The sequence below is a fragment of the Delphinus delphis genome, chromosome 3 (genome assembly GCF_949987515.2).
Source record: "Delphinus delphis chromosome 3, mDelDel1.2, whole genome shotgun sequence".
NCBI lineage: Eukaryota > Metazoa > Chordata > Mammalia > Artiodactyla > Delphinidae > Delphinus > Delphinus delphis.
In genome coordinates this window covers 163,743,720-163,767,306 of record NC_082685.1, presented here as the reverse complement: position 1 = coordinate 163,767,306, position 23,587 = coordinate 163,743,720, and the positions used below count along the sequence as shown (strand labels likewise).

The 23,587-nt window shown below is 46.1% G+C and overlaps 1 protein-coding gene across 3 annotated transcripts in view; it reads right to left on the bottom strand.

Moving 5' to 3' along the window:
• The window catches only part of CTNND2 (catenin delta 2), a 937,337-nt gene that overhangs the window by 3,302 nt on the left and 910,448 nt on the right, over positions 1 to 23,587 (bottom strand). For all 3 annotated transcript variants that reach the window (XM_060009660.2, XM_060009661.2, XM_060009662.1), the window contains 3 exons: positions 15,167 to 15,293; positions 11,303 to 11,434; positions 5,720 to 5,793 (listed from right to left, as the gene is read on the bottom strand). In XM_060009660.2, coding sequence (XP_059865643.1) covers positions 5,720 to 5,793; positions 11,303 to 11,434; positions 15,167 to 15,293 — 333 coding nt within the window. The remainder of the gene's footprint in view (positions 1 to 5,719; positions 5,794 to 11,302; positions 11,435 to 15,166; positions 15,294 to 23,587) is intronic.

The window sequence follows — 23,587 nt, the reverse complement described above, 5'->3', positions numbered from 1 at the left end:
CCCCTTCCCACTGCCTCTGAGGTCCCTTCCTAAGCATCACGCTCCCAAAGTGAGGATACCCCCAAGGCATGGGGGAAGGACCATTCCCACAGCCACTGCATAATGGCATCCACAAAGTTCCCCGAGTGCAATGATTGTGCAGGAGGTCTGGGGGGAACGATGGAACACTCCTAAAAAAGCACAGTTTGATCACCTGCCAGTGGACTCGGTAATTCCCTACTAATTTAACTAAGGTTCAGCATGGAAACATCCTCTAGGAATTGGTCTTAGTTGATAGATAATGATTTGTAATTAGCACGTTGTGTGTGAATGAATGCTTCTATGGCCTGCCCGTAATTCTTCTCTCAGGTAAGCGAAACTCCCTCTTTTATATGTCATTGATTTACACTAGTAATCGACCTGCTCTTCAAAGAAGTGGTGAACTTCATCATAGCTGCCATCCAGGTGGCCTCACACTTCCAGATAGTGGTGGCTGAATGAATGAGGTTTCTGTCTACCTGTGAAAGTCCTCAGAGTGTAAATGTGTGTTAGCCTAAGAGCCTGGGCATGAGGGGGACATTCGGAACTTCAACACCTGCAATTAAACATTGCTAAGACCACGTGTACCTGATCACTGGGATAGGCTAAGGTGCCCTTTGCTGGTCTTTGAAGAGCTGAGCGTTACGTGGAACTTCTCCGCTCCATCTCGGTGCTGTTCCCCAAGTGTGGAGCATACAAAGTATTAGAGTTGGGAGGTTTGGAAAAATTACACAGGGACGGAACTAGAATTTACTGGCTCTATTTCAGTGGGCTCTATATTCAACATGTAACAAATTCTTCTTTGTTTACTCTTGTATATGTATATATGCATACATATATGGATGCATGTCTATGTCTGTATATCTATCCATTCATCCATTTATCCATCTATCATCTACCTATTTATCTATCTAATCTACCTCCTTCTCTCCCTCCACCTTTCCTCTCTCTCAATTTCTCCCTCCCTCCCTCCTTCCTTCCTTCCTTCCTTCCTTCCTTCCCATCCATCCATTTATCTATCCAATTCCCAATTTATAGATGAAGAAACTGAAGGTCAGAGAAGATAAGAAACTTGTGCAGGATGCCATGGCTCCTGGTGGGGTGAGGCTGGGATGTGAATGCACACCTGGCTGACTCCAAAGTCCATGTTCTCTCTGAGACAGGAGCACAGTCTCTGTTGAGCCAAGGTGGCTCCACCTCGGGGGGCAGGCAGCCTCACTGAGTTGACTCCAGACCCTGTGATGAGAAGGGAGGCCATGGACAAAGGAAACCAAGATGAGGCCTGACTTCTCTGTGCTGGTCTCAGTAACCAGGGGAGGGGCAGTGCTAGAGCTTGGGAGGTCTTCAGGGGAAGCTACTTACGAGGATCGTGGCCCTCCTCCACGGTGGCTGCTTCTTTCTTTTTTTCCTTTTCTGGCAAAGCCTGTTTCAAATTTCTTACTACTGCTATGTTCTCTCTGGCTGGTGGACATTTTTGGGTTGAGCACAAGCTTATTTTAGTCTCATATCAGGAGTTACCTTCTTCAGCTCATTTGTATTGTTCATAAGGTCCCATATCAACCCCTTCTCAGGTTGAGTTCTGCAGTTCAGAGAATTTGTGTGAACGAACCACCCAGAAGAGCTGATGGTGGCACAGCTGTGTTTGAAGGGATTAAATTTGCTCCCTGGCCCCAGTGGTATGGATGTCGGCTGCTAAGATGCATTCACCGCAGAGGTATGTTGGCTGTATTCTGTCATTTACTTTAAGAGACTATCTGACAGTGTTCAAGATTAGGCAGGTGAAATGCTCCCCAATACCAGCCTTTCCCATAGAGGAGCTAAAATAAATGCTTTTTTTTTTTTTTTTTTTTTTTTTTTAACATACAGTGTGGACAAGCCAGACTTCTGTAAAGGAGGTGGAATGATGCTCCTATCCCACAGTGGTGTATTCTGAATCTGAGTCTCTTGTGGTCCAGAGGAGCCCTGACACATCCAAGGAGCCTGAGGCTGTTGTCTGCTCTGCGTAAGGCAGTGTCCTCTCTGGGAAGGGCAGGTGCCACCAGCTGGCTCACATGGCCATCACGGGGGTCCACACTCTCGGCACTCCGTCCTGTGGCTTCTGCTCCCACAGAGTCATCCTTGCTGAAAGCTTTCCTCAGCAGCAGAATGTTTAGTGTAAATTATAAAGGACGCTGCTCCTTCTTAGCTCCCACCCCTGTAGCACGCTGATGGAAGACTCCTTTGTATTCCTCACTGAGTTTGCCCACCAATTGAACGTATTCCTAACACAAGGGAAATAGCCGCCCACTACAGACCTTCAAAGTCTACTGCACAGTGAAAGCTGAAGACTCAGGGTGTTATCATTATACAATGAATGAAGCCGTGGTGAAGATCAGTGCTTCTCAAAGTGTGGTCCCAAGACCAGGAGCATCAGTATTGCCTGGGAACTCTTTAGGGGTACAAATTATTGGGCTCCATCCCAGACCTACTGAATCAGAACATCTGGGGTTGGGGCACAGTAATTTATGTTTAACAGTCTTCCAGGGATCCTGACTCACCCTCAAATTTGAGAACCAGTGGTATACAGGAGGGCACATGGCACAAGAGGACAGAAGACCCAGGCTGGAGTCTTTGCCTCTTCCGAGCTTCTTCAGGTGACTGAGGGCGAACCCTTACCCTCCTTGAATCCCAATTTCCTCAGCTCTGGGGATAATTTTATTTGCCTTTCCACCTGGCAGCCAGACTGAGGAACTCAAGATGCCATTTTTATTGCTGTCAGTAATAATTTGAAAACCAGTCAGCAAAACACCAAAACCCTTTGTTTCTAGTTTATGAACAAAAATCCTATTGCCAGCGGGATACGGTTAAATAAGCTATTTTTCTTTATAAGTGTGGGATAGACTGGTAGAAGCTCGGCAGGGTTTTTGAAGGGTTTGAGTACTTAACTCTTAAAACAATATCTGTGACCCCAAACATAAAACCGAGGATCACAAATCTTATTTCACACGAATGGTTGTTTCTTCTAGGAGTCCTTATGCTCGGAATTCACTGATTCGAAACTGGAGTGGCAGGTAGTCACGTGGGGTGTGCCACAGCTGCGAGGCTGCCTGGCTGCTTCTCTGCTGAGTCAGGAGAAGCCCGCCTCCCACCTCCTGCCCTGGCCCCTCCCTTGCTTGGCCATGCATCCAGGGCTGTTGCCTTATTTTCAGATCTCACTGTCTTTTGCCTCGTCCCAGAGATCCCCCTGAAACTAGTTTCCCTCGGTGAATCACTTCTTCTCTAAGATGAATCCCTGTCCAGACTCCTCTGCAAAGCTCAGGAGGCCCAGCTTTGACACCGAAACCGAATGGACCCCAGCACATCCCTCCCGGTTAAATTTTTCAAGCTGGCCATTTACTAGCTATGAGGTTGTGAAGTGGCTTTTAGCCCAGAAAAGTTCCAAAAACAAAAGCCATCTGTGATAACCAACCATGCTCACATGGGCAGAAAATCCACACCATGGATGCTGTTTACAAGGTCATCTCCAGAAGCACCCATCTGGAAGAGGAGCAAATGGCCAGCTTTTCTGAATGGTCAGGATGGTCTTCCTTTACCGAATTCCCAAGAGGGAAGGCTGTAAGTAAAGTCAAAGTGTATCCTGATAACAGAGTCCAAAACAAGTAAAACTTTTATTACTTTCTCAAGTCACTGGAGTGTCATAATGATTTTCTTGGAAAAAATTTTTTAGGTAAAAAACAACTCTCTCTGGTGGACATTTCAAAAATGTTGCTTGATATTAGAATGGAGTTAACAGTCCAGTTGCCCCCTTCTCTCAGCTGGACCAGCTGAGGGAATAATGATGGCACTGAGCTATGGTCACAGGACTCAGCTCTGCTGGGGGTCGGCCTGCAACGTCTCCCCTGTGCTGACGAGTGGCTCAGAGCTTGCTCTCCATCCACAGTGAGTTTCAGTACATCCACCTGAGACACCGTGGCCTTGATGTTTCACACCGAGGTTGAGTCGAGTTCATTCTAGGGCCCAGGAGGCCCTAGAATGAAAAGGCTGCATACAATAGGCTGTGCTCACTCTCTCGGGGCAGGGATGCCATCTTGGTGCGTTAATTCCAATTTTCTTAAATGCTCAGAATAGGCTTGGGTGAAGAGAATGTGCCTCTTAGAACCATTGTGGACTGTCCTCTAAACCTAGGTTGCAAGCAGTCTGTTGGAATGTACTGCAGCCACACTGTGCGATGCCAAGGACCCCTGGGTCACACCAGGGTGTTTCTTCATTGCCAACAATAGTGGGATTCCCTGGAGATAAAGGCTGACGTAGAACAGGCTGATTCTGGTGATGAGCTTCTCTTGACCTATAGAAGCTGAAGACTGATTTTATGCTCTTGGATGCAAAACCAGGGTCCTATCATATCCTGACAAATATCTTTAAGAGCTGGAGACGACTGGCTCACTGTACCTGATATTTGCTGGAAGAAAAAGCATTGATTTCCATAAATAGAGTTGGCATTTCCATTTTCCTTTATGTTTGGGTAGGCATGTTGATCTGCAAATAGTTGGGGGCCACCCCTGGTGACCTCTTGTCTAGAGCTCATGCCCCTCTGTTTATTCACTGACTTCTTTGCTTTTAGCAAAGACCAGAACTGTGTCCTCCTCCCTCTTCCCTTAGAAACAGTCTTGCGCCAGACATTCTACCTGCTGGAAGGGAGTCCCTCTCCTCTTCAAAGATGCTGCCCTGCTGGGTGGTGAGAACTGATTAAAAACACACATTTCCCTTTCATGTTGACTTTCATCTGGTTACTGTGATCAAGTAAACAGCTTTCAGGTTTATCTTTTCAGTACTATTTTCATGACACATGGCAGGAATCTAGAGCGTCAGCAGAAGCCAGTTCTGGAAACGATTACCAGTAGCCAAGAGTTATAAAGAATGTCAGTCTTTCTGTGATGACCACCATGGGGAAGGAAAAGTATGAGGTTATTCATCAGTAAAGGAGCAGAGGCGGTGCCTTCTTGCTTTTATAGTTCCCCTTAGAACCAGAGAGAAAACGAGCCTTCAACGAATATTTGCTAAATAAAACACACGCAAAAACACAGATGGATTCTTTTAAGTATCTACCAGCCAGGGTTCCTCAAATTTCAACATCCACATGAATCACCAAGACAGCTTGATAAAATGCAACTCGGATGCAGAAGACCCTGAACGGGTTAGGGTTAGGGTTAGGGGCCAGAGAAGCATCTCTTCTGTGTTTCTAACAAGCTCCCAGGTGATGCTGTTGTTGCTTGTTCCCCCACTAGCCTGAGCGGCGAGGCACAACACCATGCCTTCTATTCAGTTGTTTACATTGAACTTGATGTGTCTATGATATTAGTAACTGTCATGTATAATGAATGCTTTCTTCCAAATAAGAATTGGCTGGGTTACAGGAGCTACTCAATCCATGTCTAGTAATTAGACAATTTGTCTAGTAACCAGCATCTTACACTTGCCATAACTAACACCTGATGTCGCCAAAAAAACAAAAGATTGCTTTCAAATCTGAGGCTGTTCTGATGACTGCCACCACCCACGTGTACGCTGTGTCCCACGTGAGCAGAGAGCAGCGGGGACCGTTATTTTCTTTTTCCATTTTTTTATGCATGTTAAATAGAAACTAACTTATTTTTTACACTTCCAAGATATTTCACAGGAGTCGAAGGGAGAAACAAACACCAACGTGCTACCTCTCTTTTACCTGGTTATGTTTGATGTCTTCAGCGGGCGCACCATATGAATTCCTATACAAAGTTGAAATTCCAGTATTTTGAGCTGAAAGCAAAAGAGAAACAAAAGTATTAGCACTGAACGCCAGACTTCAAATGAGGAATGATGGTTATCGAGGCCAGTTTTGCCCTGACAAAGCTTGGTGTCTCATGGATCATTCCAGATGCAAGAAATTCGTTAGCCCTGAACACTTCATTTTACATACAGACATTAAGAGAGAAGAACAGTTATTCTATAAAATCCCCGTTGCACGTCAGCCTCTTGCAATAACATTCAGCTTGCAGACGGGGTCAAGGCAGGTGCATCAAACAGATGGTCATCTTGCCAGTTCTATGGCCTTGTTTTCTGGTGAAAACTGGCAGATGATAAAAGCGTGTCACCTGCACTGAAGCATGCAGGAATCTGGATCGGCCGCTTGGTGTTTAGCTGGGGAATGACAAGAATGAAATTTCTAATTTGAGCTCACAGAAGTGCTTGATCATCTTTGAGACAGTTCACTTCTCAACGGCCTGAAGGATGGGCAGGAAGCACCACCCGCCTTTGCCCTGCACATCTGGGCGGCTGCAGCTTCGGAGTCCTGTTCAACACAGAGACGGGAGACTTCCACCCTGTCTTGTGACCAGTCTGTGTTCTAGACAAAAGGAAGGAAGGTCTCCTCCGGTTGCCAGTAGCTTCCAAAGTCCTGGGCAAGATGCCCACTTGCCTGCCTCCTCCCCTGGGGCCCTTGAGGCTGCTGTTACAGGCCTAGAGGAAGGGCCCAGGGCAAGACTCCCCTCATAGCTGCTAGAAGGTCCTGGTTTAAGAAAGCTCTGGAAAAAAACATTGTCTGTCGAGGGTCAGCGGGTATCTAAAACACTCTAGATATCAAGAAAAATTTATCTTTTGCTTCCAGTATCTATGGGATCATGAAATAGGATGACACACCAACTATTCTCTCAGAGATACAGGCCACCAAGTCAGTATAATCATTCCACCCATGTTTATCACTAAAAGCACATAATAGCTGTGCAATAAAACTCCTCTTGGGAAATTCTGCTTAGAATGTGAGAGCTGAGAGCCCACTTTCCATTTTAAAGACCACTCTGATAGACTCTCTGGTTGAACGCCCATCACTCCTGTCTCTGCATCACTGTGGAAACCACCATCCCTCGCCTGGACCACCGCTACAGCATCCTATTCTCAACGGCCCAGCTTCCACTCTGCCCAGCCTGTTCCTTCATCCCCCCTGTTCCCATCACCTGAGCGATCATCATGTTAGACAGACCGGATTATATCACTCGATTCCCTGCCCATTATGGTCTTCGAGGCTCCGTGTGATCTGGTCCCATCCTGACTTCCTGCAGAATTTCCTGCTCTTCTTCCCACAGTTCAGGGAGCTGTGCTGGCCCTCCTTCCTGGCTTGAGCATCCAAATTTATTTTGCATCAGGGATGTTGGACTTCCTGATGCTTCTCCCTGGAACTTGCTTGCCCCAGACTCTGGACTATCTCTCCTTGTTGATATTCGGGTTTCAGCTCAAACGTCTCCTCCTTGACCCTGTTAGTTAAAGTTACCCTGCCCACCTGGGGCCCTCTATCTCATTACCCCATTTATTTCCACCATCACACTCAACGCCAAGGGCTACCACCTCGTTAGTGAGTTTGTTTCATGTTTACCTTGTGTATTACCTCCCTTCATCTAGGAGATAAGAAGCTCCATGAGGACAGACATCTGTCTATCCCGCCACCTTTGTAGGCTGCCCCAGCATCTGGGACAGTGCCTGGCCTTGAGGGATGCTCACAGAGTGAGTGCTTTTTTTGCTGAGTGAATGAATGAATGACTAAACCTTAGAAAAATCTGCCTTCAGAGCTATAACCTGCTGATGGAAAATGTTACTCCAAGGATAAGGTGAAATTTTTTTTCTATTACTCAGAATAAAATACATTTTTTTTTTGGTAGAATGTGCATTTTTATAGCCTTGGCCTCCCTCCCTGTTGTGCTTGTGGCTTCCAAGCTGAAGATGTTTCTACTGGAAGTTCTTTCCTCCTGCTCTTTGGTGCACTTCACCTGTTTAAAGGAGACTGTGTAGCTGAGATTGAACTCGTGGCCTTTCTGGATACATGAAGCACGTGTCTTCACAGGTGCTCTGCCATGTATGTGTCTGAGCAAAGAGTCAACTCATAGGGAAATGCCTTTCTTTTTTTATAGACCCCAATTTCCAACTATATCAATAGATTGAAGATTAGAGCAGCTTTAAAAGGCATAAGAGAGATACTGACAGAAACAGAATCGACCACTGGATGTTAAGGTATTTGGGAAGCTCAGGTGGGAGGGCAAAATCCCCTGGTGAATTTTTAAGTCAGGCTGTGTAGCTGCTGGGATCACACAGCCCTCCTCTGATGCGTGCTTCTGAGCACGTAACACTCCTAGGGAATCATGACCGCGAGAAATAGCTATAACAGTGCTGCATGCCTGAATGAACAGCTGCCTTTGGCTTTCTGAGGGCTCCTCAGAGGCAGAGAAACACTAAGGAGAGAAGACATTTTAAGAGACGTCTAAGCTAGAGATTGAATACAGAGAAGGCAGGTGGAGGGGAAGCCTGAAATATAAACCCAGATGGATCTGCATTTCTGAGAGCTCGGGAGAGGAGATGATGACCCAGGCAAGGAACTGCTTTTCACTTTAAAGCTTTTGCATGTTGCGTTTTGAGGGTGACGTTTCCCATGGTTTTCCCACAGCAAAGGGAATGTTTCCTGTGGGGGAAATGGTATAAGACATCCCCTGATGCCTTAGAAACAAGGAAGATGGCCGTTTTTCAGATGTTTTTTCAATAACTGAACTTTAAATGCCCCCTGGATTTATTGGTGAATGAGAAAAGGTACTGCTTGGGATACGGAGGTCCCAAGAAATATGATCTGCCAGTAAACGCTGGAATGATGGACATTTGCTAAAGGGAAGCAGAACAGAGGTTGGCAATTCATCATTTCCATCCCTACATGAAATGTTGATTTCCACCCGGCTTGGCTGGGGAGCTACTCATACCATCGTAGAGGGGGGCAAACACACCCACCAATCTCAACACCAACACCGCCCCCACCTCCTCCATCACCATCAACATCACTGTGATGCTAACAACTAACTTTCACCCAGTACTTGTTGGCTTAAAGGGAACCTTCTTGTATAAACATATTATTCAATAATGACCTCATGCTCTTCTAGGCTTGCTACATGATTGACAGTGTAGTTTTGAATTGCATTTTTAAGTAAGTTAGAGCAAAGTGTTTAAGCCTCTAAATAAGTTTGAAAAGTTACGTATATCTCAATGCTGCAGTTGTCAAGATTCCTGCCATTTTCTAGGAAGATTAAACATCTAGAAACATATTAGATTTTATTTTTTATTGTCTGATGTGTGCAGAGCAGGATCATGTACCACTGGAACTATTTCAATACAAACACACCACAATGAAAAACCTTTTTTTTTTTTTTTTTTTTTTGCGGTACGCGGGCCTCTCACAGTCGTGGCCTCTCCCATTGCGGAACACAGGCTCCGGACGCGCAGGCTCAGCGGCCATGGCTCACGGGCCCAGCTGCTCCGTGGCATGTGGGATCTTCCTGGACCGGGGCACTAACCCGGGTCCCCTGCATCGGCAGGCGGACTCTCAACCACTGCGCCACCAGGGAAGCCCTGAAAAACCTTTTGAATGATTCTACCGGCCAAGAGAGTTAAAGTGAAAAGATCAACTTAAATAATAACAGTGCAGTCGATTTCACAATTATTCTTGTAATTATAGTCTCACTTTGTTATCCCTGCCTGCTGGTGATGTGGCTACCTAGGGCGATAATAATCGAAAAACGAAGGGGTCAGGTGAATTTCGAGTCACCACTGCTCTGGAGTAATCAGTACAAATTAGATTCTCCACTGAATATCTCGACTCTAGGGACTTGGCACTCAGATTCATGAGCTTCTTTGTTCATGCTCATTGACGACAGGGGACAACACTTATGGGGAAAAAAGAACCAGAGAACGAGAATCAGAAGGTACATCCTATGTTGGACTTCCCTGGTGGTTCAGTGCTTAAGACTCTGCACTTCCAGGGCAGGGGGTGCGGGTTCAATCCCTGGTCGCGGAACTAAGCTCCCACATGCTGTGGGGCACAGCCAAAAAGAAAAAGAAGATATGTCCTACGTCATGCATTCAGTTCTCCATTCAGGGGACGTTTCAGGCATGAGGGTGAGGCGTTCCCTGGTGAAGTGTGTATGTGGAGGCAGAGTGCTGAGCTGGGCTGGGTACCACGAGCATCTGTTTATGAGGTTCTCCTTTCTGGAGCCGGGGAGAGTTACCATGGAAACCACGGCCTCTGGGGTAAATACAGTTACCATGAGAAAAATTTATCTTAGACGTCCTGGGTCCAAAAGACATGTCAATAAATCATCCAATTTGTCTATTCTGTTTCCCTGCAGGTCTACACCTAAATAATATCAGGGAGACTTAACACATGCTTTTAAGATTCTTCTGAATAAGAGGGTCTCAGTGTCTGTTTAGGATTGCACCCTTGTACTGCAGTTTTATGAATGCCCTAATCTGACCCTGTTCTGTTGAAGTCCCTATGGTCTGTTTTCAGGAGGGGCCCATCTCCACATCCATGTGGCAAAGAAGGGTGTGGAATCGCTGGTTAGAGATCCTGATGGTTCTGGCAGCTCTGCTTTCAAGGCATAACCCCCGCCGCCCTGCCCCCCATCAATAACGCCAAATCGTATCCAGGAGCAAACCGGGGCAGGAGAGAGGTGTGGGGGGATCCTGGAGGGGACGATGAATGTGGACATCGAGCCCCACCCCAAGGAGAGTGGTACAGAGTAAGAGGAGAGCTGAGTTGAGGCTGGCCACGAGGCAGGCTGGCCTGGGCGCCCTGGGGGGCAATGGCACCAATTTTGGCCTCCGCAGAGTCCCAGCTCATGAGCCAATGGGTGCGATTGGGGGAGTGAAGGATGAAGGGCATGAAAGATCAATGCCTCCCTAGGGAAACTGAGGCCAGTGGTTCTGATGAATCTTCCTGGGAGTTTGTCATGGCCAGAGAGTGGTTTCATGTCAAGAGGGGAAGACGCCCACAGTAGTTCTGTGGGTCTCCCTGAAATCCTCTCTTCCTCTGCTTCTCTCCCGTCCCCTCCCCTTCCCTCCCTTCCTTTTCTTATCCTCTTTCTCTTCCCCATCCTCATGGACAAAGCTTGGCCCACCATCTTGGGTTATGCCAACGAAGAAGAAATCTATGGTGACCTCGTCCTCTAATTTGAGAAAATATCATGAACTGGGCAAGTGAGAAGGAAAGGGGTAGGGAAAGAAAGACAGAAGAAAAAAATTGTGCAGAGAGGATTTTCTCTTAGCTATTCCAGGAATAAGATGCTCCGTTTTTATACCTCCAGCTTCATCTCCTCATGGCCAATCCCTGGGAATCTTCGCTATCAAGCTCTCAAGTCCTGCAGAGCTGCCAAGCAAAGCTGAAGCCTGATGTCCCAGCCCTCTGCCCTGTCCCAGGTCCTGTCACCAACTCTGCAGAGGAACCGTGCACAGCCAAGCTCACCTGTCATGGTGTCTTTCCTGGAAGTGTGTTCTCCTTTAGTTCCGTGGTAAGTGGCGTTGCTGCCAGTGGACTCATAGTCTGTTTTTCTTTCTTTGAGGCTGATCATTTCCCGAGGTGAAGCTGGGGCACTTGCTACATAAAGAAATCGGAAGGATGACTTTCTGTGTCTCATTCGACAGCACGTATAGCTTTTCACACAAACAGGTAAAGTCATAAATGCATCTGGCTCAACACAGGTCAGTACGTGTACGTGGACCTGTTGATTTTTATTTTTGTTCTTTTGGTTCTTGTCTTTCCCCCTTCCCTTACGCCACGTCACTTGGTGCTTTAGAGTTAAGGGGACACACGACTCGGAGGCAGGGAATTAAGGACTATATCCTGGGAGCATCGTCCCTACAGAGACATCCTCGTGGGGATGTGACCTGCTCAAGGACAGTTTCAAGAATGAGATCCGTCTTGGTTGCTTTTTCTTTCTTTTTTCTTTTTCTTTTTTTCCCCTCCCTCTTCTTCCTTCCTTCCTTTGAAAAAATTAGATGTGTTTCAGAGGAGCGATTACTGATACTGAAGAATCCCTGATTAAATCAGATGCGCTTTTACTTAAACACGTTTCACGCAGAAACGGCCCTAAAGGAAGGCAGAGGATGATGTGGGGGAACAGTAGATCCCCACCCACCGAGGTCTTCTCCATCAGCCTGGGGGCTGGGCTGGGGGGTGTGGCATGAGAGCACCTGTCTCCTGATGGGGGTCCTTGCTCCATCTCAAACGCCCCTAACAATCTCCCCCACACACCTTGCGCCCCGGTCCCTCGCTGCCTGTCGGACCTGGGGACTGAGCCCTGTCAACCGTTTGTGTCTTCATGTCTTCAGTGATGGGCTGTGATTAGAGGATTCCCTTAGGAATTCCACGATTCTTTAACAAACTGGGCCCAGAACAGAGGAAAACCTGAACTTGGACTTAAGGAAGCAAACAAAAAGAGGTTTAGTTTTCTTTAAAGATCAGATGGATTGCGAGCAACTAAGCCGCCCTGCCAGTGCAGAGATGAGCTGGGAGAAGTGGAGGTTAAGTGTGTGTGCCAGCGCTAAGGCAGCTACCGTGCGCCCATCCTATGGGCTGACCTCACATTGGTCTCCACGCTCCTCAGTGAGGCCACTCGCATCCCAAGCTTAGTCAATTGCATCTCACCCATTCTGAGTGCAGCCGTGCTACTCTTCGGTCCCCGAGCCTTCCCCGGCTTCCACGCCCGAGGGCAGTGCTTCATAAGTTTGTTTAACCTTAAGACTCACCTGAGAACCTGGGGATCACAAAACCCGACCCTGGACCTTGTGAATCTGAATTTTCAGTTGGGCCTAGGAATCCAAATTTAGCAAGCATGCCAGGTGAATCTCTGGGGAACTCCGAGTTTTAGGATAAAGCTCGTTTTCCTTCACTAGTGTCCAAGCCCCTCCCCAGTCAAGCCTCAGTTTACCTTTCAGCTGTTTGTTCACACCCTCTGCAGGGTCCCCCAGCTCCAGCCCACTGGGCCTGCTTGTTGCCTATCTGAGTCACTTGATTCATTTCACCAAACTTAGTATCTTCTATGTGCAAAGCCCCGTGCTAGACACGGGGGACAAAAACACGAGTCACAGCACACTTTCTGAAGTTGAGGAGCTCTTCATTGGGTGAGGAAGTGAAACCAGAAGATGGCTCAGTGGATGTCTTAGCCAAGCACTGGGAAGGTAACAACGGGGGTCTTTGCCCATCCTTTCCTGAAAGGCCCCCTACCCACCTCTCAGACCTGTCAAATAAAATCAAGGCTCACTGCTGAGATCTTTAAACCCTCAGAGATTTCCAATCCTAGCTGCCCATCAGAATTAGTTACCTAGAACACTTAAAAATACATTGATGCTTGAACATGCCCCCCAGCCAGTTGCACCAGAGTCTCTGGGTGTAAATCCAATGGGAAGGCAGGGAAGAAACCTGCAATTGTTCCACGTAACTCAACTGGGCTCTGGGTCCAGTTCCTGCGTGTTCTCAGAACACGGGCTGCTGCGTCTCACTCACCCCCTCCACCTCTGCCCCATCTCCTTTCTTCTCTCTCCATCTTCCTCTCTGGGGAGAGTCCTCTCCTGCCCTTGCTCCTAGATCTTCTGCATAAAGACTGGCCTTTTATGAGTCACTGCCAGGCAATCGTGAAGGGACAATATTTTGGAGCCTCTTGACCAAAGCTTTTAAAATGAGAATCCGATATTGCACAGATGGTGGGGTTTACTAAACTATGTCAAGTGTGTAATTATCTTCTGAGACCTCACACACAGTGGTCTGAGTCTCCGGTAAACCAGGAGGATACTCCTGGAAAAATCACATCATGCCAACAAGCGTTTATTAGGTGTCTTCGAAGTGCCTTGCCTGGGTACCACCAGGCAGTGCTCCACCTGCATCTCTGGGATGCTGACATCCTGTAAGGCACTGCCTCTCTTTCTGGGCACCTTCCAATCTATTATATTATTCCATCTTCCTGACACTGATTGGTTCTTCATAATTAGAGCTCTTAAAGACACTGTCCTTTAGCTTCCAAGACTCACTGCTCTTTATCTTTTTAAGAACTATGAAAATAACATGTGTAAAAGGCCACCTCCATGCCTCTGAGGCAGGTGGAAGTTCCTCCAGTTACACGGGGCTTCCTAATTCTCGTTCAGCGTGGGGCTAAACATCAGAAGTGATAACACCGCACTAAAAATATAAGTTTTCACGGGGCTGGGAGAGGGTAATCTATTTCAGTCAAATATTCCCCATTCATCTCTGATTCTCCCCATCGTTATGACAGTAAAGTATGGTGTAAAGTTTCATGACAAACATCCTCAAGGGCAGAGGGGCCACCCTGCTGGGGAGTGCTCTGCACCATGCCCTTGAGACTCAGTTCCAGAAAATATAGTTTCCTCAGCAGGAGGAGGGCAGCGAAGAGCAAGGAGAAACTTTTCTTAAACAAAAGCCTCTATCTGTGCGTGTGTGTGTGTTCGCCCATATAAAATTATTTATTACACATTGAATAAAACAACAATAAAATCTAATAAGAATGAGACAGGGGGAGGGGCAATATAGCAGTAGGGGATTAGGAAGTATAAACTATTATGTATAAAACAAGCTACAAGGATATACTGTGCAGCACAGGGAACACAGCTGATATTGTACAGTAACTATAAATGGAGTATAACCTTTAAAAATTGTGAATCACTGTATTGTACACCTGTAACTTATGTAATATAGTACATCAACTATACTTTGATAAAAAAATTAAAAAGAAAGAATGAAATAAAATTAGAAAAAGTAAATTGAATGGTTTAAAAGTTACAGTTGATTGTAATATGAATATATGAAATGATTTATCTGCTGGCTTACAGGTAATAATGAAAAGCAGATCAGGTATGGAACAGTAACGGAAGCCTCAATGACAATTTTCAAACGTAGGTCATTCTCAAGGAGGAAGGAGCACACCCTCTCTCCCCTACTCTGTTATCCCAAATCTAATCGATCAAATGCAACCTAAACTATCTTAAGTGGGTAAAACGTCCATGGAAAACCCTGAACTGCAAACACTTGGTGGTTTTATACATTCCTATTCCTCCCTGAATGCAGGCCCAGGATGTGCATTTCATGCCTGTGACACCTGTTAGAGGTTTTTAGAAACCTGTTAGAAAGATGTTTGTTCTGAGTCTGTGTACGTATGATACAAAGTCACCACCACTGTAAAAAGAAAACAGATTCATTTGAGATTTCTAGTAAGTGTCCCAGTCCGGATGGCCCTCCTGCCTGTGGGGTCAGCTAAGGGGTCGGGGCGGGGGACCTTGGATCCAAGAGAAGCAGCCACTGGCTCGGGGCCCCTCTTACCTGAGCGGTTGTTGGGAGACACACGCACAGGGGAGATGGAGGGCGTGCGAGAGGAGGAGTAGGGTCTTTGCCGATCCCTCTCGATGGTTGAAGATGAGGCTACGAAGTGATACTGTGACCATCCATCCTGCAATAGACAGCAGCTCCTATTAACTGGGGAAGGCAGAGAGATGCCTCACTTCCTCACACTTGGACATGCCAAGCATTGGAATTTGCAAAGCATTTCTCCAGTCTGTCAGGAGAGGTCTCAGATCTCTGCGCCTCCATCGTCCAGGTTAACAGAGAGGAGCGATAACTGAGACCCACCCCCTGCCCCCTCCAGACAGTCTGACTCGGGGAGGGCCTGCCCTCGGTGCTTGCTTTCCGCCCCAGATGTGAGACAAATGGTCTCTTTGCAAACCTGCTTTGGCCTGAAGATTGTATTTAAATGAAAACATGCTGCTCAGAATGAGCCTGGAACTGTCTATTTTTTGCCTGCCTGGCTCCAGCTCTGTCCGGTCCTCTTTTCAACCACCTCCAAGTTTTCCAAAGTGTTTACTCTTCTTTTCTCGGGACCAATCTGTTAGTAATCAGAATGCCGAGAAGCATCGTCCCTTCCCTTCGTCCCTTACCATTCATCTCCCTTACATGGTTTCAAGGTCCTTCTCTGCCTCAAATGCCCCGTCCCCACCAGCTCAAGGCCTTCAGCATGACTGCTGCCAAGTATTCACACTCAGGTTGCTACGTTCTCTGATTTGCCCCAGGAATTCTATTTTTCAATGTACAGCATATTCAAAATGCCTCCTGCCAATCAATCTGCCATTCGCCTTCTAATATCTGGTTAATACAGGAAAAGCATGTATACCATTTTTCATCATGAAAACCATATAAAAACATTATGGATCATTTTTTGAATTTAGAAAGCATAAAGAAGAAAATAAAAATAGCCAACAATTCCTCTCTCTTCCTCTCCAGAGAACTTCTGTTGAGATGTCACAGTATTTCCTTTCGGTCTTTTTTCTTCTTTAATTCAAGGTTAGTTTTCTCAAAGCAAGATGTCAAAGAGTACTGACATTATCAAGGAAAAGCAGACACCTGCTGCACTCCCAGTTCCTGCTTCACAGAGGCAACCACTTTTAACTCTTTGGTTTTTTTTCTTTTTTGACCTTTTCAAGGGACTCAATTCTCTATAAAGAATCATTGCAAACATAAATGGACGAAAGTTAACAAAGAACAGAATTTAAACTCATTTCAATATTTGTGTCTTTATGTAATTCTCATTATTCCTGTTCTATTTGACCCGTACGATAAAGCCAAAATTAGAAGTATGCTATTATAAAAGCTACTACCTAGTGCTTATTGAGTATTTACTCCATGGCAAGATTTTCTCAACAATCCCATGGGCTGGATACTATTATTAGCTCCATTTTACAGAGGAAGAATCTGAGCCTTAGAAAGTTAACGGGCCGCCCAAAGTCAAACAGTAAACAAGTGAAGACTCATGTTAACTACTAAAATGTGGCATATTGAAAAGTTGAAAACTCTAATTTGAAAAGATACATGCACCTCAACATTCATAGCAGCACTATTTACAAAAGCCAGGACATGGAAGCAACCTAAATGCCCATCGACAGAGGAATAAAGAAGATGTGCTATATATATATATATATATATATATATATATATACACACACACACACACATATACATACAATGGAATACTAATTAGCTATAAAAAAGAATAAAATAGTGCCATTTGCAGCAACATGGATGGACCTAGAGATGATTCTCATACTAAGTAAAGTAAGTCAGACAGAGAAAGACAAATATCATATGATATCACTTATATGTGGAATCTAAAAAAAATGATACAAGTGAACTTATTTACGAAACAGAAACAGACTCACAGATATAGAAAACAAACTTAACGGTTACCAAAGGGGAAGGGGGGAGGGATAAATTAGGAGTTTGGGATTAACAGATACTGTTTATAAAACAGATAAACAACAAGGACCTACTGTAGAGCACAGGGAACTATATTCAATATCTTATAATAACCTATAAGTGAAAATAATCTGAAAAAGAATATATATATATATATATATATATATATATATATAACTGAATCACTTTGCTGTACACCTGAGACATTGTAAATCAACTACACTTCAATAAAAACATGTGGCATATTGATAAGTCCTTGGAAGCAAGCTGAGGGGATTGAGGAATGCAGGTGAGGAGATGCTATTTGAGGGCGTGTGGTTGGGCAAGCGCTCTGGGAACAGTTAACGTTGCGACAGAGACCTGGCAGATGACGAGAAGCCAGACACTGAAGACACAGGTTGGGGTTTCCAAGCCAAGGGAAGAGCAGAAGTGAAGAGCCTGGGGTGGGAAAGTGCTTGGCTGATGTGAGCACAGCAGAAAGTTTCTGTGACTGAAGGGGAGTGAGCAAGGGGGGGCCAGGAAGACAAGAAGCCTTCTGAGCGTCTAGGACAGTCTGGGGAGAGTAGAACAGAAATGGGGAGACTAGTTAACGAGCTATTCCACTAGAGGGAGGGAGAGATGACCCTGGCTTGGGTGTGGGCTGGTGGTGAGCAAGGCGCAGATTTTGCATCTAAGTTGGATTTGCTGATGACTCGGCTACTGTGCATGGGAGAGAGGAATCAAGCCTGACCCCGATGTTGCTGGTGTGAACAACGGGGAGCTGGAGATGTCACTTACTGAGACAGGGGACCACTGGAAGAGGAGTGGCTTTAGGAAGTGAGATCAGTGCTGCCATCTGGGATGTGCTGGGTTAGAAATGCCTGCTGGACATGAAAGAAAAGAGAGAGAATAAAGCAGAACCTGAAACCTGGAATTTCAGGAGTGACGTCAGACTTAGAGGTAAACTTTTGCAGTTCAGTATACAGATATCATTTGAAGATAAGAGAATGGATGGAAGCCTTGCATGTGAATGCAAACAGAGGAAAGCAGAGGACACAGGGCTGGGACGTTCCAATACTCAGAGGGCACAGAGAGCAAGGAGAAAATTCCCAGGATGCTGAGAACGAGCAGAGTGAGCTGGGAGCAGAACCAGAAGGGTGTGATGTCAGGCAAGACCAGGAAAGAAGATGCAGAGAGGAGAAGGAGACCAGCTGAATAACAAGGAGGACCAAGCACAGTCCTTTGGCCCTGGGAAGATGGAAGTCAGCATGACTGGAACAAAAGTACTTTCTTTGGTCTGGTTGGTAAATCTCTAACTCAGGTAGGCTCAAAAGAGAGTGAGAACTGATGGAAAAATGGTGAGTTCGGACAGCCTTTGGCAAAAGCTGATTATTAAGGGGAGCCCAGAAACGGGGCTTCAAGAGCTAGAGCGACTAAGAGAAGTTTTAATATATCACCTGGAAGAGATTGTGGCATTTCGCATCCTGATGGGAATGACTCGACATAGAGGAAAAAAAGCTGGGGACGCAGGAGAGAGAGGGAAACATTTCTTAAGAAAGGAGGGGTTGATGGGATTCAGTGAGCTGTGGGGTCATGGGCCATGGAATCAGGAGAGAAGACAGACAGGCTGCACAGCCACAGACGCAGCAGGGAGATGGGCTGATCTGGTGATGGGACGATGAGGATGTCCTGTTCTGTTTTCTGACATTTTCTGGAGGGTATGTGGGGATGAGAAGTGAGGTCATGCATCTGCTGAGAGTGAGAAGGAGTTGGAGTTTAGAGGATGGAAGAGGCGAGGGACAGGGAGGGAAGAGGAAAGAAGAGAGCAAGAAGAGAAGCGTGAGACAGTTTTTGAGGTAGGAGGGGTGCAGGCTGACCGTGGCCATGTAGCCTGATGGCCAGGAGCTGAGAGGTGACTTGAGGCTCATGGCAATGAATTCAAAAGGAGAAGACTCATCCCCATGGTGGCTTGTTTTCCTCCAGCCACATTCAGCTGCCCTGGGGCAGGTGTGAGTAGATGGAATCGGATAGGGGTGGTCAGAAAAGTGATTTGGAAGGAGACAGGGACAAGGGGATGCAAAGGGCATGTCATGGAAGCCCACAGAATCTAAGCTGGGTGGAGAGGAAAGTGAAGATTGAGGGAGGAGATGGGGAATGAACACTAGGCAGTGGACTGAGGATCTGAAGAGGGTCAGAGACTATTGTAATGGGGCCTTTTCACAGATGCTAGGGGTTTCCTTGAGGGAGGAGAGGAGAACTTCCCAGAAAGAGCAAAGAGGAGCAAGGGAGATACCTAGTCCACCTCCAAGCCTAGTGACGTCGGGCAGAGGGGATGGGACATGACAAGCCACCACGTGAGAGGGTTGCCGGGGGCTGGGGGTGTCCTTGGGGACAGCCGGTGTCACAGCAAGAAGACTGAAGAAAGAAGGGGTGGGTATTGGATACAGGGGGTCTTACTGACAGTAGCCTGTGGGTTCAAGGGGGAAAGGAGGAGAGGTGGGTAGGAGAAAGGGAGAAAGGGGGGAATACTGGAGCAGATTACTGGTTGTTTAGAGCCTTTGAGTGAGAAGAGTCCAGAAATGATGGCTTACCCAGGAGTCCTGGGCAGTTGGTGGTGACCGAGGCAAGGAGGGTCTAAGGGCAAATAGCTGAAACCTCTTCCAGGAAGGGTGGGAGCCATGGTAACAGGCAGGTGTCAGGGCAGGAGGAGAAAATGTACTGTCTCTGCAGGAATTCTGGGCATTTCCCTTAAACCCTCCAGAGGATGGCAGCATGCACAGGGCAGAAGCAGTCTTACAAAAGCCTGTAAAGTACTTCAGAAGTGAATGGACCCATTACTGACATACGGGAACAATTAAAAAATTTGTTTTAAGAAGATGTTCCTTTCTTGTGAAGGGAATGCTTTGTTGACAGCAAAAATCCTTAAACATGACCAAACAGAGGCAGATAATTTTATGTTTGTCTCACTTGCAATTTAGAAGATATTCTTTGCATGGGGGGCAGGGTTCCAAGGAGTAGCTCAGGAAATTGCTTTAATCAAACCCTTGGCTTCTTTGGTCATGAATAAGTCATGATACTCCATATGTTATGAAAGGTGGGCAAGGTATTTCATAATAAGAATATGGGCTAATATCTGATATGTCCTAAGACCAAAGGAGACACCAGACATAAAGGTGGTATAACTCTAGGTCTGGTTTTACTCGGCAAGTAGCACTGTACTCAGCATCTCCCTCTTACGCAGGTGAGTGGAGATGTTTTGCTCAACGGTTCACAATTGATGATGCTTAGGTAAGTACTTACATCTCTGGAAGTGTTAGCAAAATGGATGTAATAATAAAACTTCTTATGAAGGAAGAAACTCATAAGAAAGCACCAGAAAAAGATTTCAAATCCTTTATAAGACCCATTTCTGAGAATACAATCGTGTGACAGAGGTGAGTCTTGCAGGTGACTTGTCTGTGGGTGACGGGATCAGCGGACACCTGAGGATGACAGGGAGTGTGTCAGAGGCACCGAGAATGTCGCCCCAGCCAGACACCTCTGCTTATGGCCGGTAATCGTATGCATGTGGGCACAGAAACTTTGAATGGAGGTGGGAAGGGGGAGCCTGGGGAACAGGGCAGAGTGGAAACCCAGTTAAGGCTCTGGATTAGAGCAGTTTCCTGAGCCACAGCTTGGGAGCCCCTGGAGGAGCAAGGAAGGTGACCTGGTTCCCACTCCATATCCATCTTCCCCCTCATTCCCTGATGCAGAGTGAAAGGTGTGATGACTAAACAAAGACTTCCAACATCACTACCGTCACCAATGCCCAGAAGGGACCTCAGGTTTAGTTCTGATGGCACATCCTCCCACACATCATGGAAAAGTGTAACCTTGGATGCTAGAGACCAGGGTACAGATAAATCTACACTTGTTTTAGTGATGCTGAAAAACTACCTGGAGAGTAGATCTCATGACCCTTGACATCTTTTACTGCATGAAATTTTTAGTCATTCTACTGAAAAAAAAAATGTTTTGCTTTCGAAAGAAGTAGGACATGAAGATATATTTTCTTTGGGAAAGTTATTGCTGAGCTAACATTTCTTTTAACCAACCAGCCATGGACATACTTGTTATCTAGCCAGCCTGCAATAAATTTATTATTCATTTACTTCCCACTGTCATGCAGAAAGACTTGAAAGTGGTTTACAGAAACACACACAACTTGGGCACATAGCTTTAAAATCATTATTTGCCTCTTTTTAAATAAATTTATTTATTCTTGGTTGCGTTGGGTCTTCATTGCTGCGCGCAGGCTTTCTCTAGTTGCAGCGAGTGGGGGCTACTCTTTGTTGCGGTGTGCAGGCTTCTCATTGCGGTGGCTTCTCTTGTTGTGGAGCACGGGCTCTAGGCGCGCGGGCTTCAGTAGCTGTGGCACACGGGCTCAGTAGTTGTGGCTCGTGGGCTCTAGAGCGCAGGCTCAGTAGTTGTGGCACACGGGCTTAGTGGCTTCACGGCATGTGGGATCTTCCTGGATCAGGGCTCAAACCCGTGTCCCCTTCATTGGCAGGCAGCTTCTTGACCACTGTGGCACCAGGGAAGCCCTATTTGCCTCTTTGATGATGATATTTTCTTTTTAACCTTTTAAGTCTCTGTAGACCAGAGGTTGTTCCCCAAATTCTAGTGGGTGCTTAACCCCAGTTCCCCTTCATACCATCCCGTTGGCTTAGATAAGAAAGTTCAAGGAAGGAAACAGAATGAAGAATAGCCACAGTAACTAGGGCAGGGCCGTTAATCCTTAATATTGATGATAAAGAACTCTTTTAATATCTGTCTTTCACCTCCAGCAAAATGACCGCAAAGTTGTGCCCTTCAGCTCAAGACACAGCCAAGGTGTCAAAAATGTGATATGATATCTGCACCTCAGATTGGTTTTTATTTTTAACATATTAAACTTCAAACCGGAGGTTGTTAAATTGTTCCAAGTATAAGAGATAGAAATCCAAAAGAGAAGAGGATTTCAAAGTCATTGAACTTTAAATTGCCACCAGAAATAATCTGATTTTCTTTATCTTACCCTTTTACTGTCCTTCCACCAGTTTCACCAGTTTCAGAAAGTTCCCGGCGTGTTTCTTTATGAAATTGCTTTATTCCCCAAAGCTATTCTCATCTTCGTCGTTACTCTCAATGGTCCAGAAAGTGCGAGAATCAAGGTAACTTTGTTCACAGCCTCATGACCATTGGGTTCTCACAGTTTGACGACATGGTGGCCACTCTATTTCCTACAGATCTTTCCCTTAAGTGTTCCGAGGTCCCTGAATTTATAACCATCTCCTTTTTATATATAGTTTTTACCATCCCATAAACATCTCCACGAAGACTGTGTTACTGGAGAGACTTCCGCCAACAGAGCCCAGATGAAGGGGCTAAGTGGTTTTCAGACCCGTCTGCACGAGGCTAGTACAGCACACACCCGCCCCATAGCCTCTTATTCTGGAAATCGTGCAGGACATTCAATTCAGATCAGCACGTGAATATCTTAGGTTTGTGTGCAAAGAAATGAACAGAGCTGTTTGTCAAGGCTCAAACCTGCTTTCACCTTGGGTGTCTCTGTTGAGAGAGGTGGAATTAGACAATTGTTCAAGTCAGCCCTTCTGTCCCACGACCGATTAGGACCACGATGACTGGTCAGCTCTGTCTCGGTTTCTTTTCCATAAAATAAGGGCAAAATGATTCAGTCAGCTCGGGGAGTTTTAAATATAGTCCTGCCGGGGCCTCGGGCTCTGAGATTCTGTTGAAATTGTTCTGAGTAAGGTCTGGGCGTTGGTATTTTCAAAAGCACTCAGGTGATGTTCATGAATAGCGTGGCTGGGAACCACTGGCTTGGAGTTTCCATGCATATTTGGCAGTGACTAATAGGGATACAGAATACATTGTAGAGGGCTCAATCCTAGGAGGCCCTTAGGTCTCCGACTCCATTTCTCAGTGTCAGATAAGGCACTGACTTCTACAGGAACAAAAATAGGTCCAACCTCAGAGCAGAGAGGTGCCCCCCGATCCCGCCTGCCGCAATGAGCCCCAATCACACCCGATTACCCAGCAGTCACCACGTGACTCAATTTCCCAGTCTCCACCTTTGATCAGGCAGCTCTGAGACCTGACACAACACCTTCTCTTTTTCTGTCAAATCTTACTCTCGCGGCTCAGTTTTGTGCTAGGTAAACAGAAGGCAGGCAGCACGTGTTCATTCAATCACTCTTGCTAAATGAATTATGCCTCCAAGGTTTAGGGGAGCTTTTAGCAATACAGCTATGGTTTTCCTTGCCTGCTATGAACAAAATGCTATGACCTCACACTTATGTCTGCTGCAAGCCTGTCCGTCTGCCCAGCTGTGAGGCTGGGCCGGGCCTTATTATTTCCTGGTCTCTAGCCTAGTAGCTGCAATACCGAAGTGCCTAATAAATGCTGCTAGATGGATTCAATGATTTAAGATGACCACATTAATTGTTATAAATGCAATGATAATCAATGCCATAGTCT